This window comes from Galendromus occidentalis, unplaced genomic scaffold, assembly GCF_000255335.2.
Source record: "Galendromus occidentalis unplaced genomic scaffold, Mocc_1.1 scf7180000077284, whole genome shotgun sequence".
In the NCBI taxonomy this organism is placed as follows: Eukaryota; Metazoa; Arthropoda; class Arachnida; order Mesostigmata; family Phytoseiidae; genus Galendromus; species Galendromus occidentalis.
Window position 1 is genome coordinate 154,549 of NW_003805272.1, and position 12,585 is coordinate 167,133.

The window sequence follows — 12,585 nt, forward strand, 5'->3', positions numbered from 1 at the left end:
TGCACTCGATTTCTCGCAGAGGAAAAATCCGATAGTCGGCAATTTCGATCCATCGTTTTCATACCGGGTGAGACATGTCTCGATAACGAAGTTTCTCCGACGACTGCTGCGGTTCACGAATCGCTATGAAATCTGACTTACTCTTGCACATATTCGTTTGGGGCGCTTTCTCAGGCTTCCTCCTGCACCGGAGCGGCTTCAGGTTCCGCGGTGGCGGGGATCTCGCGAGGATCACGCCCAAACAATCGTGTAAACTTCTGGCATTGATCTGCACGGTAGCGGTGTTATCACGAGAAACAGCGAGTTTAGACTCCAGTGGGACGCTCCGAGGCGGTAACGGCCCGGTTCCACCCAGACGACTGCCGAAATTCAGGGTTCAGTTCTCTCGAGACGGTCCGGAACAGAGGCTCACGATCGAGGAGCTCAGAGACATAGTCGCGAAGAACAAGATCAGAGTCAAGCTCGACGATGGGACGGAGGTTTCTCTCCTGTGGGAAGAAGCTGCAGATCTTTTCGAGACTTCCACGAGGGAGAAATCTTCGTTGAGGGTGTACAACGAGCTCGAGAACTTGCAAAGCGCGGCGGAGGTTCTGATAGAGTGGATGGAGAAACGCATGTACGCGAAAACATTGAAGCTCGACGCTGATGGCTTCCCAGTGTACAAGCCGGATACATTCGGAATCGTCAAGGTCGAGCTCAAAACCGGGGAGACCATTCCCGTCCAGGCGAGCCTCATTGATACGTTGAAGGCTTTTATCGAGTTTGAACGCGACGGCCTCACAGTCGTGGAGAAAGGGCGAACGAAAAAAATGAGCTTCGACGAGCTCATGAAGCGATACGAAAGCTCAGATATGGAAGTCTTTGATGAGGAGAGTGGGGCTTTCGTGCCGCTCACCATTCATCGACTTAAACTATTGGGTTCTCGACAACCCGAACTTTATTGGAAAAAGCGATGGATTCTCGCAACGAAGAGGACCTTGAACGTCATTGAGAGTGAGCTGAAGAACGAAAGGTGGGCGGTGTTTGCAGTTTTCTGGGATCGCTTCGTAGGGAATCGATGTTCCTTAGAGCCGTGAGCTCGGAGAAGAAAAAAACATGTGTTTTCCCTGAAGAGCGAGGGCTCCTGAGGGAAATATTGATCCTTTGCCTGATTGAGCGTCATCGTTTCTTTTTCAGCGGAGACATGGACTCGGATGCAGAAGAAGACTCAGACCTTCAGAATCAGATGTAATACACCGAGTACATCGTTTATAGGTCATCGAGCTATCGAGAGAGTTCCGTTCCACGAAGGAACTCTAATCCATCCTCCCGCAAAGACAGGCGATCTAATTCGAATGATTTTCCAGGGAAGCGATTTACTCTAAAAAATCCGATCCGAGGGGAGTTGAAGTTAGGTGAGCCTCGTCAGTCAATTTCATCCGTTGCACTCTCGATTTTTTCCGGAAGAGGGGATCGTGAAGCTTCAGTTTTTCCATTCGATCCATGCACCCAGCGATAGCCTGTTTTACCCGGGGCATAATGTATGCTCAAGCCCACGAAAAGGCCCACAGATCGAGTCCTCAATCGCGAGTTATTTGTCATCATCAATACGTTTTTCAAACCGAGATCCTGATTCTCTGACCTCAGAACAGATGGAAGCGAGCACGCAGAGCTGATGCTTGAAATAATATATATTGCCGGATTTTGCTATAATGGTACCCTTCCGAACGGCGTGGGTCGATGCCGTGCCAAGTACAAAGGAGCACCCATGCGGTGAGTGGAATCTCGAACCCCGAACGAGAGCGTGGAATCGACTGCCGAGGCACATGTCCAATGGGATCGATCCTCAGCTTTCATTTCTCTTCTCGGCAGATGGACTCTGAGACACCTGAGACCTTTGAACCCACTGCGATTCACTCCGGTACCAGAGTTTGACAAAGAATTCTACGTAGATTTCCTGAAATGTGAGTGTCGCGATTCATGAGATCCGAGTACCTACTCGAATCGTTCGATCTTGTGCTCTGGATTCAAACCCAACGCGAGGCGCATTTCAGCGAGTGACCGCGGCAGATACTGGTTGTCGAAATTCTGGTCGCACTCTCTCGGACTAGAAGAAGGATCTTCTGTCTCTCTTCTTCCTCTCTTTGTGGAGGAAGAAATTCGAATGAGGAAAGAGTAAGCTGATTCGAAGCTGAGCTCGGCGACGTGTTCCAATGAAGTGCCTCACTGCGGGAGATCGATTCATTTTCAAATCAGCTCCAATTTCAAATTGATCTCCACGAATAACATTTTCTCCGATCGCCCAGCACTGTCCCGAGCTTGGAGCATTACCTGTTTCTCACTGTGAGCCTTTACGAGCAAGCCGATTTCGAAGGTAGGTTACCGTTCTCCGATATGGTCTGCTCCGGGGCCCAAGACAGGTTACGACAGGAGTTCCATGACCCTCGACGGGCCAATATTTGAAGTAGCACTCCTCCCGTGTTCTCTGACTTCTTGCTCCAATATTCCAAGCGAATATGGAGAAAAGTGGCATCAGACCGTCTGACAAGAAGAAAGTAGCCAAGACGGTACTTCGCGGAGCTATAAACAAGTTTCACCCTAAGAAACCAGCTCTGTTTTGCCGTGGGAAAAATCTCGATGATGAGCAGCCCCACATTCTGTCCAAAGTCGGGCTCTGCTTCACGCGAACTCTCAAGCCGCATGACTGTCCCGAGCAAGGGCAAGTACCTCACTTCGCTCCTCTGAGGAATCTGGACGGTCTTCTTCGGATGTTTTCCAAGTTAACCTAGCTTTCGCTTTCACTCGCATACCCATCCGCAGACTGTACGCTTGCATGACCGACGGGGTTCTATTGCCTCGGAAGGAGCCTGGCTGTAAGTATCTGAAATGCGACGACTCGAAGCGTTGAGAGAGTATCCACACCGACCTCGATATCTGATCGATAATTTTACGAGTCGGAGAAAATTCGAGGGCCCACCATGAGATCCCACGGATTAAGCCGCAAATGATCCCATTCTCCGGGTTTCAGTCGATATCCACGATTGGTGCAATTTATTCTGAGGAGGAAATTGGAGGAATATTCCTCACCGGAGATAGGAGAGGAGCGGACTGAATTCTCGGGATGAATACTGACTGGTCCTTGTCTCCCAATAAAATGCGAAGTAGTTCCCCAGGACGCTCCGCTGAATCATTCCAAACTCAACTCGCATGCATCTGTCTCTGGAAGATATTCTCCGCGCTCTTCTTCACGACTTTATTCTGCTTTCGACTCGAGAGCCACAAAGGTCGATCTCGGATTCTGAACAAATCAAGATATTCGAGTAGCGATCTCCGAAAAGCCTCCAAGTAGACAATCTCGAGAAGGGAGAAAAACATACACCCATTCGCTGATCACATCTCTGACTCATCCGATCACAATCGAAGCATAACAATCATTGTCAATTCTCATTCTTCCTCCTCCATTCAGCCAGACCCTCGTCGAAGAGTTTCATCGTCATGCCAGTGTGAGTGACGTAGACGGCCGTGACGCCCAGCTTCGAAATGTCGCGGATGTTGCGCATTTCGTCATCAAAGAACATCATGTCCTTGAATTGGATGCCCGAGTCTTTCTTGAACCTGGGGGGAATAACAATCAGTCCCGGAAAGCAAGAGGAGCCGTCGCCGTGAAATATCATCGCCAACATGAGGCAGATGACATCTGACAACCATTGGTGTACTGACTTGTTGAAATGGGTGACTTTGCAGCCTGGGTAGATTTCACGATAATCAAAGTACTTGTCCCAATCGAGCAATTTGATGAGTTGATTCGCAACAGGTGGAGAATCTGTTCTCGAAGCGGCACCAATCTGATAGCCGTCTTGTCGGAGTTTCTCTAATAGGCGAGGGACCTGAGATTGTTCAGGAAAGCATTGGTCACTCGGGAAGTTGCGTCTCGATGGCAGGCGCGTGCCCAGGTTTTTTTTGGGGTGAGGGAAGGGCGTGGGGCCATCGACTCGGTAGGGGCCAACTTCCGATGACGATGAACCTCAACTTCAGAGCCCTATGCGCCGGGAAGGGATCCTTTGGGGGTGGGGGCATGTCTCCATGTCCTCCAAGGGCGCCACTGCCCTGAGGGGCTAGTTCTAGGTAGGGACTGGTGGAACGATCTGAAACTTACCTCTGGGAAAGGCTTGACGGCTTGTCCGTCCGCATCGAAAATGTTGCCGTTCCTGCAGTGAAGTCAAGCAATCTTGAACTTCTGATGCTCGGCACGCTCAGGTTGAGACCGAATTCGATGAACAATTCGTAGAGAATTCCACGAATGAGACAGAATCATATCGGAATGGATAAACTCAGCCCTTGGAATGCGATTGGGGGACTAACTTGTCTTTCCGCAACGGAGGATCGACGGTGCAGTCAACGTGCTGAGGCCACAGAGTGTAGTCTGGAAAGACGATTCGGTGATAATGAATCACGGAAATCATGGCTCTTCGCTACCTCGATTCCTCCATTGAATTTCTCCCAAATTTTTCGTCACTGGATATTCTAGCGAGGATTGGGAGCTCATGGACAATTTGAGGACGAAGATGTTCGGTCAGGAGTATTCCTTTCGATTTCCGGAGCTCCTCCGAGACTGCCAGATATTCCAACGACCGGGTCGGCCGTCAACTGCTTTCTCCGAGGAGAACCGTGTCGAAGTCTCAGTTTTGGGTAGAGAGTGACGTCAGAATTCCACTTTTATTTTGATGTGGGGCTCGCTGAACGGCTGACCTACTCGAATCGACAGAGGACTCACCAAGGTCGAATACGACCAGCTTAGGCTTCGCCATCGAGTAGACGAGAGCGGGGCCTGCTGACAATGATTTCCGGAAGAAAGGCAGACACAGAGAGACGAATGGTCTCTTGCTCCGAACGAGAGTCGCCGCAATTCCGACTATGACACCGTCTGGACACGTGTTTGAAGATTTGTACTGGGACACCTAGGGCCCAAATTGTTCATGAGAGTATCTGAGGACGCCCTAAATTTCTAAAGCAGGGAGCGGTGGCAACGTAGAGAAGTTCGATTTCAAGGCGACTGACCGAGGGAAAATTCGAACGGCCACAAGACCTCGGACCGTCGGACCTAGACATGGCTCTCTTCCCATCCCTCGTATCCCGCGTGCCGGGACCGCTCTGCACCACGCGCGCACGAGAGATGAGAGACCCATCGAGGCAGTATTAGGCCTTATCATTCATCATGAAAAATCATGATACTCTCCGTCAGAAAGAAGTCACGAATTATAATGTTGATTCCCTAGATCGTACGATCTGAGAGTGATCCGATTCATCGATTCCCTCAAGGATTCGGGGGATACGCTGCATGCTCTCTGGCATCGCGACCGAGCCCGATGTCATGCCCAATGTTGTCTCGGGTACAGATGAATATGCGTCTGATTGCTGTGAAATCGGGTTTCCGGAGGAATTTTCGAAATTCCTCTCAATCGGTTATTGAGTCTCGGAGAGGAACGATCTGGTAAATTCATCCTGGAGGGCGACGCGGTGATTCCGCTCGAAGCTCCGTCGAGCCCGAGCTCCGATTCCTCTTCTCCTATCCAAGGCATGGGGTGGAGCCGTGAATCCTAGAGAGCATCCAAGGAAATATAAAGAAAACGCCCAATCGAAAGTAACCGCGTTCAGCTTCATGAGTTTTCTGCTCTGAATGAGTGCTCTGATGGGAAGAGACATTTAAGGAGTATTCTAAACAAACAACGAAACTCCTCTACTGGATCCCGACTTCATCGACAAAATCCGAGCCGTGCGACCTGCCAGTTAACAGAAATCGCTCTTCAGAAACACGCGAGCCGAACGTCGCCCAGGTTCTCCAGACTTCGATCTTAGATTGCGTCTCTCGCTGCGATCCATTCACGATGGTACGCCATTTCGAGTATGAGGCTGTCGTAGGAGAACCTCAACTCAAAGACGCTGTGAGCGGCTTCGTGAAAAGTCTCTTCTATCTTCGCTCTTGTGGGAAATTCACCTATAGCAAGGACGGGAAATGCGACATGGGAAAAATGGAAGAAAAGGATGTTTGGTGTGAAAGCTTCCCGCTGGTGTACATCTGCGCCACATCACCTGAATTCGACAAGGACATCTCTGAATTCATCGACGAGTTCTGCAAAGCGCTGAAGGCTTCTGAGGAACGCAATGGGGAAAGGAAGGGAAGCATCTACGTTGAGCTGTACGAAATTAAGACCGAGGAACGCTTCATGATCACTTCCACCACCGAAGAAGTCTGGGAAAAATACACTCTCAACTTCACGATGAAGGACAATTTCGAGATGAAAGTCAGACACGGGAGGAGGATTCAAGACGCGATCGTCAAGATGTGTAAAGAAGCATGCGATCAGCCGGATGCCTCAGCAAGGACGTGCGTCGAAGAGAGTAAGATCGGAGACAAGTTCATCACCAAGTACTCTGACGTGCAACCTTTCCGCTATCGCATAAGCCACGAAACGGGTCACAAGGGCTTCAAACTTCTCAACATGTTTGGATTCTCTTAAGTCAGTTAGGAGCAAGCGAGACGGAGACATGAATAAAAAGCGCGAGCTATGAACGCGCCGTGTTCCCTTATTTTAGGGCTATCGGGGCATCATTTATTGTGATCGACATATCGCAGGACATGTCTCCCTCAGGAGTAACGAGAACTTTGCGGGAAATATTGTCCCGACGTCCGATGAAAGCTGGCCTGGGTTTGCGAAATCGAGAGCATTGCGGGGACGAGGACCGAGACAGGTAGGTATCCAGGTTCCGTGTACCGTCGCTCCGGAACAAGGAGGCACTTTAGCTACCTGAGCTTGAAAACTTCGGCGATATTCATCCGGGGCCATCCTTCTCAAAATTGAGCATATCATACCAAATATCGAATCGAATTGAGCATTTCAAATTATTCGCTCTCGTGCGTGACGAAATTATGTCTCGAGTTTATGCTGTTCATATTGCTGTCAATTTATCGACATCAATCATATCTCTGAACCACGACGATATCTGCCCTGCTCCGATAGATGAGGTGATCATCCCAGGGATATCCGCTTATGTATCGGAGTCGTTCTCGTGCTATTTCAGAGCTGTGTTCCCGTTCGACTTTTTGAGTGAGCATGATTTTCATGGACAAAGATCGCCACCAAGAGCAAGATCATCCCGTCGAAAGTCGTCATGAGCGCTGAGCTCTCACGGCTCCTTTCGATCGTACGGGTCTCTTCTATCATACTCTCCGCCTCGATTAGACTCCGAACGAAGAATCGAGGAACTGTGTGATATTCTCGGCGATTGCAAGACTTGTTTCCGGAGCGGAATCCTGATCCGGAGCGTGAGTCGTCATCGCTCTCAATCCGATTGTGGAGGATCTCCGCTTCATCGCAGCGTAAATGAGGGAACTCTGAAGCCAGACGCAGAAGACGAGAAAAATGACGATAAGTGTCGCACACAAGTTGAAGTAGAGCCTTGTCACTGAGGTCAATCCGGTGAAGCTCAATTGAGGGCTTGCAGTCGAAGTACCTGTGTCAAGAGGGAATGTTCTGGGAAGTCGATTCTGCAGAGCAGCTTTGGCATCCGAAAGGGGAAGACCTTCATCGCGATAAGGGTAGGAGGGAATTCGCAACTGTTGTGAATGATGTGGTAGCCTGGAGTCCGCCGATAGAAATCAAGAGAAAAGCCTCAATGACGTTGAAGTATTCATCCACTAGCCTTCTCCGAACTCCTTAGCATTTTCCCCTCCGGAGATCAGTTTGCGATTCGTATCTGGTCCAGCGAGACTGGGAGGGATTATATTCAAAGGTTTGCACGCGGTCGGCATCATTGTTTTATGAAATTTGGAGATCTGCAAGATATTTCCAGATCCTTCAGTGTTTGAGAGGCCCAACGAAAATGATTCATGATAATTCCGCTCGAGCGTACCCTTCTTCGCGGCAAAGGGAATAGGGAGCTTCTCCGGAGCTTCTTCGTCACTGCCTTTTCGGAGAAGGACCCAACTTCCAGGGCGTAGGACTCGATGCGACCTTGACGGTACCGGTGAGACGCTCACGAATTCATCATTGGCTGCTCGACAACAACGAGAAGTAGCATGCAATATCTACAATATGGCCGGAGGTGAGAAGAATCGCTTTAATAGAAAATCGAGCGAATCCATCTAGGGTCCAGGATCCAGGGGTCGTATTTTGAGATATCTTCCTTCGCTCATTAGAGTTGCCGTCTTCTACATCTTTGAGCCGAAGCGTATCGGTCACTACACTCAGCAGCACCAAGAGCTCCACCACAAAAGCGATTGCCGCTATCTCCTTGGCAAGCACTCTTGTCGTCCTCGTATCCATCCTCGTCATTGGTTTCGTCAGTATCTTCTACTATGCAAGAGGTTACGCTGAATCTGACGTGCCGGAACACTCACCTCTAGCTCAGGAGGAGGTGACGAAATGATCTCTCTCTGAAAAGTCGATGATTGTACTTTGAGGACCGATGATCCTTACACAAAAGATCCCGGTGCGGATTATTCACTATCCTGATGATTCCCTAGTGCTATAGGCCCCTCGTGCCATACCATATTACCACACATAGCAGTTTTTCCGAAGGGAAGTGGACTATTTAATAAACATGGACGAGATATTCTGCTCCTCGCTGTCTCCTTCCGATTCCTGAAGATAAATCTCCGAGACTCCGATCTGAGGGTACCGATTCGACTGCAGCTCCTCCGCTCGTCCCAAGCTCCTCCATCAGCTGGTTGGCGACAGGAACGACCAACCAAGCTTCCGTATATTTCTCCTGGCCTAACATGCAAGAACAATGTTCCTGAGGACCCCCCGACATTCCCTCCTCCTTCATTTTCGGAACATGTGAAGCTCTAGTGCAAATGATAGGAATGTATTGTCGCCTATCGGATGATGGATCATGGGTCTAGACGAGGAGAGCATTATTCGTGTTTTTTCAATATGGAGCCGCGAGCCTGAACCGTGCACTCGTCTGTCGCGAGAACATTTGAAATTGAGTCGAAGGTTTGGCAATTAGGGATATCTGGGAGCTAGAAGCGATCACTGAACAGCTCAGTGAGTGGAATTCGGGCAGGCTTCCGATGAAGATGTCGAGGCGAGGAAATGGAAAGAACGGTCTTAATTGTCAAAATTCAGCTCCTCTCCGCCTCATTCGGAAACTCGTGGCTCGTGGGGATGCAGCTCGGCACTGGTCACCCACATTGCATTGATCCTCACGTTTGTCAGAAGAAGAGATGGTGGCTCGATGATGCCGCCAAAGCGTCGGTGCCTTGAGCAAAGAGCTCTGCACTTGAGAAGTGAATCTTCCCCACAGGAATTGCTGGAGCACCTCACCGTCAGATGCGCCTTCGATCGACGGAAACCTGGAGGTCGCAGCCGCGCCATCCGCAGGAGTTCTCAAGGGAGGCGAGTCTCGGTTCCGAGTGTATTATCGCAATGTCTCCTGAACTCCTGAATGCGATGCAGCTCCTCGTAGATGTCTAACTTCTGCTCCTCACGCTCGTTTCCCCCCACCCTCAGAAACTAAAAACACCGCTCGAATTCATAAGTAAAATTCTGAATCTCTCCCCACTGAAGCCTACGAAGTGTGAGCAGACGGATTCATATCGAGGATTGAGGACGAATGGGAGGCAGGAGGCAGTCAGTGTGAGGCGACAGCTGTCGAAGAAAGATGCGCCGATCGACATTTCTGCTATTGACCCTCGGCTCGATTTTGTTGACGAAAAGTGTGAGTTCTGAGGAGACTGGTTCGGTAGAGAAATATCGCGAGGAAATCGAGAGTCTACTGAAGGAAGGCAAGACATATGAAGAAATATATGAGATCATGGACATCTGGTGGCCCGAGGATTACGCGTCGCGACATTCGGAAGACTCCGGTCGTCAAAGGAAAGACGATGCCAAGAGTATCGAGCAGCAAATGGATGCAATCATCGAAACCCTAGCTAAACGAGTGGCGGTTGACGAACAAAAACTGAGAGATCATCCCGAAGGACCGAGGCTGACTCCCGAAGCATTGCGAGTCATAAAATTCGTCGCTAACCTTCAAGAGGGAAAATAGTTCCGTAGACGATTGGACGGATGGCGAATGGCGAGCGCTATCGGTCTCGATTCGCTGTCCTCAAGAGCGACCATTTCCATAATAAATACATATGAGAGAGCGAGTCGCATCTTGCTCGACCGAGAGTTAACTCATTGATGTGAGTATACTCCTTCCTGAGAGACGATCCACTTCCGACAAGCGTCGTTCCATACAGGAGCGATTATTGAATGCGGTAAGCGTCCAATCGAAGCTCGTTCAAGTTCCAAACAATTATTCGAATCAGCATCGACATCTTCGATTCTCGCTCCGCAACTAGACGTCAAATCGACGAAGCCTGCACTCGGTGTTGATATCGATGTGGAAAATACAACGCTCCGGGATGCGCCCCACGAATCAGCTCCACCTGGGTTCTACAGCCAGTTCCACGTGAGAGCGAGCGTAAAGCGTAAAACCCCAGGTACCGATCACGCGACCTGGGACCTGGGTGATCAAAAACTGGACGATATGGAATCGAGTGCGAGCCGTGGCCTCTGGCTAATCAATGAACGGACGTGACTCTCGTTGCCGTCCCCCATTCTTATTCACCCAGTTGCGAGATTCTAACGCATGACGGGTCAGGCCGGCGGGTCTCTCCTTGACTGCCCATCGAGTATTCGCCATCAGTGCTTCGCGTCGTTTCAGGAAGAGAAAAACGAAGCGGGAAGCTGGTAGTCAGCTTGACATGAGATACCGGACGGTCTTGCAGTCGAATTTCTGTCAGTGCTGCTAGTGATGTTGTGCTCTCTCTCCACAATCGCGTTTTTGTGGGTAGCTCCTCTCTATGTCGTGATGGGCGCCGACTTGGATGACTACTCGGACGATCGGGTCGTGGCTCTCCACATGGAATCCATCCAGCATCTCCGCGACAAGAAATTCGATTGGCCAGCGATAGAGAAACAATTGAAGATCTGGGGTCCGGATTCCGAGGAGCTGAATAAGATTATCGAAGAAACGGATTTCTCCCGAGGTGGGGCTTATCTCGATGAACAATTATTGTTCTTGTACGATCTTCTATTGAAGAGGTTCGCTCTAGATAAAGTCAGGCTCCTTGAGCACCCCGGCGAGAAGGAACTGCATCCGGACATCATCAAGATCATAAAATACGTTGCTGATCTAAAGTAATTCAACGGGTCATCTCTCTGACAGTTTTCTATCATAGTCGAACGAGAGGCAGGACCCCGGACACGCGCTCTTTCTGTTGCCGTTGTTGTTTACGAATGGGCTATTCTTGAAGAATCGGCTCGAGATGCGGCGGAATTGCTTGGACTGCGAGGCGCGCGCGATGAATGCTCAGCCCTAGGTGTCTACAACGGAGGCTCCTGGCGGTCGGCGGCGTGCATCCTTCGGGAGCAAGCTGACCACCCGCAGCGGGCTGCTGGGGCAGGCGCTCCGGTGAGTTCCGAGAGTACCAGCGGGCTTTTGCATTCGCAAGCCGAGAGAATCGCTGAAGCCCCTTGATGAGCCCTTCGCTTCAGCTCATCCATGGGTCGTAAATTCTAGATTCGAGGCTCATAGGCCGCCTAAGCACCCCATCGCGATCAAAGCTTGAGGCTGCAGGCTTGAGAGCTAGTTCCTTAGTCTCGCCGCGACGGATTCTCCGCACAAGCTACCGAATGTTTTGATGGACGCAATCGACTGCTCCAGGTTGACCGTACCGATTCCGTACAGACGGCCGCGGGAGTCCTCAGCTCGATCTGATCGCTCTTCCGTCGCATTTCGAGCAGTACCCGCGGGTGGAGACTCGCCGGAGCGACGAGCTTCGAATAATAATAATAATAATCTCTCAGTCCTCACGCAAGAAAAGACGTGGCGGGACTTGCACCCGTTGCGCCGCCTCTATCCCTCCGGCAAGAAAGGGCGGTTGTGTGGCGCGTGTTTTCGAAACTATGAACCCTCTCCACGGTCTCTCCGGATACTCTCCCAGCTGACGCATTAGACCCCACACACTCTCAGTGGAGAAGAACGCAAGTGAGGCACGGACTGAGTCGACGAGTGTCCAGGCCAAATAAGCGGCACCAAAGTCCGCCGTTATTCACGTCCAGGTCAGTAGAGCAGCATTTGTCGATCACTCAAAGGCCAGCGGGGGTATCTTCACCGATCTGGACTTGACCGCTATTCAGGATAAGCATTTCGAACACTGACGTTTTGTGATGTCAGCGACCCTCAATACGGGTACCTCGGATCAAAGGCCGGAATCGTGGGCTTTGCGAGCTAGACCGTCTTTTTTTACGGTGTTTCCCCCCTCCAAACCGAAGAAAATCCTTAACAAGACGCTACGTCTGCGAAACTACGTGCTCCCTTCTTGTTACCTGTGTCCGCAGTCGTGTTTCGATTGTCTCTGGTCGATGTAGCCTGACGGCCCCCCGTTGTTGACAGAGACACAGGCCGGAAGAGACCTATCGACTTGTCGGAGTGTGTCTATTCCTTATTCATATGTTTCGATTGGAACGGAGGGTGATGCTTCCCGTGGAGCTCATTCATCACAAGAATGTCGAGGCGCGGAGTTCGACTCGAGTCCGTACGGAATGCCTC

General features: G+C 50.5%; 2 protein-coding genes across 2 annotated transcripts; one reads left to right on the plus strand and one right to left on the minus strand.

The window, feature by feature from the left end:
* Positions 1-3,217: 3,217 nt before the first annotated feature.
* Positions 3,218-5,076, minus strand: LOC100907078 (magnesium-dependent phosphatase 1). Its single transcript, XM_003742076.2, has 6 exons — positions 5,038-5,076; positions 4,754-4,937; positions 4,342-4,402; positions 4,136-4,187; positions 3,700-3,866; positions 3,218-3,594 (listed from the first exon to the last, which is right to left on the minus strand). The coding sequence occupies exons 2-6, from the start codon at positions 4,785-4,787 to the stop codon at positions 3,417-3,419; spliced, it is 492 nt and encodes a 163-aa protein (XP_003742124.1). The 5' UTR covers positions 4,788-4,937; positions 5,038-5,076; the 3' UTR covers positions 3,218-3,416.
* A 788-nt stretch (positions 5,077-5,864) lies between these two features.
* Positions 5,865-6,497, plus strand: LOC108864092 (uncharacterized). Its single transcript, XM_018639036.1, has one exon. The coding sequence runs from the start codon at positions 5,865-5,867 to the stop codon at positions 6,495-6,497; it is 633 nt and encodes a 210-aa protein (XP_018494552.1).
* The last annotated feature ends 6,088 nt before the right edge of the window (positions 6,498-12,585 follow it).

Coding starts and splice junctions, on each gene's coding strand:
- LOC100907078 (XM_003742076.2), bottom strand. CDS start 4,787: ATGGCGAAGCCTAAGCTGGTCGTATTCGACCTTG. Junction 4,403..4,753: donor GCTGGTCGTATTCGACCTTG/GTGAGTCCTCTG, acceptor TCGTCTTTCCAG/ACTACACTCTGTGGCCTCAG. Junction 3,595..3,699: donor AAAGTCACCCATTTCAACAA/GTCAGTACACCA, acceptor TATTCCCCCCAG/GTTCAAGAAAGACTCGGGCA.
- LOC108864092 (XM_018639036.1), top strand. CDS start 5,865: ATGGTACGCCATTTCGAGTATGAGGCTGTCGTAGGAGAACCTCAACTC.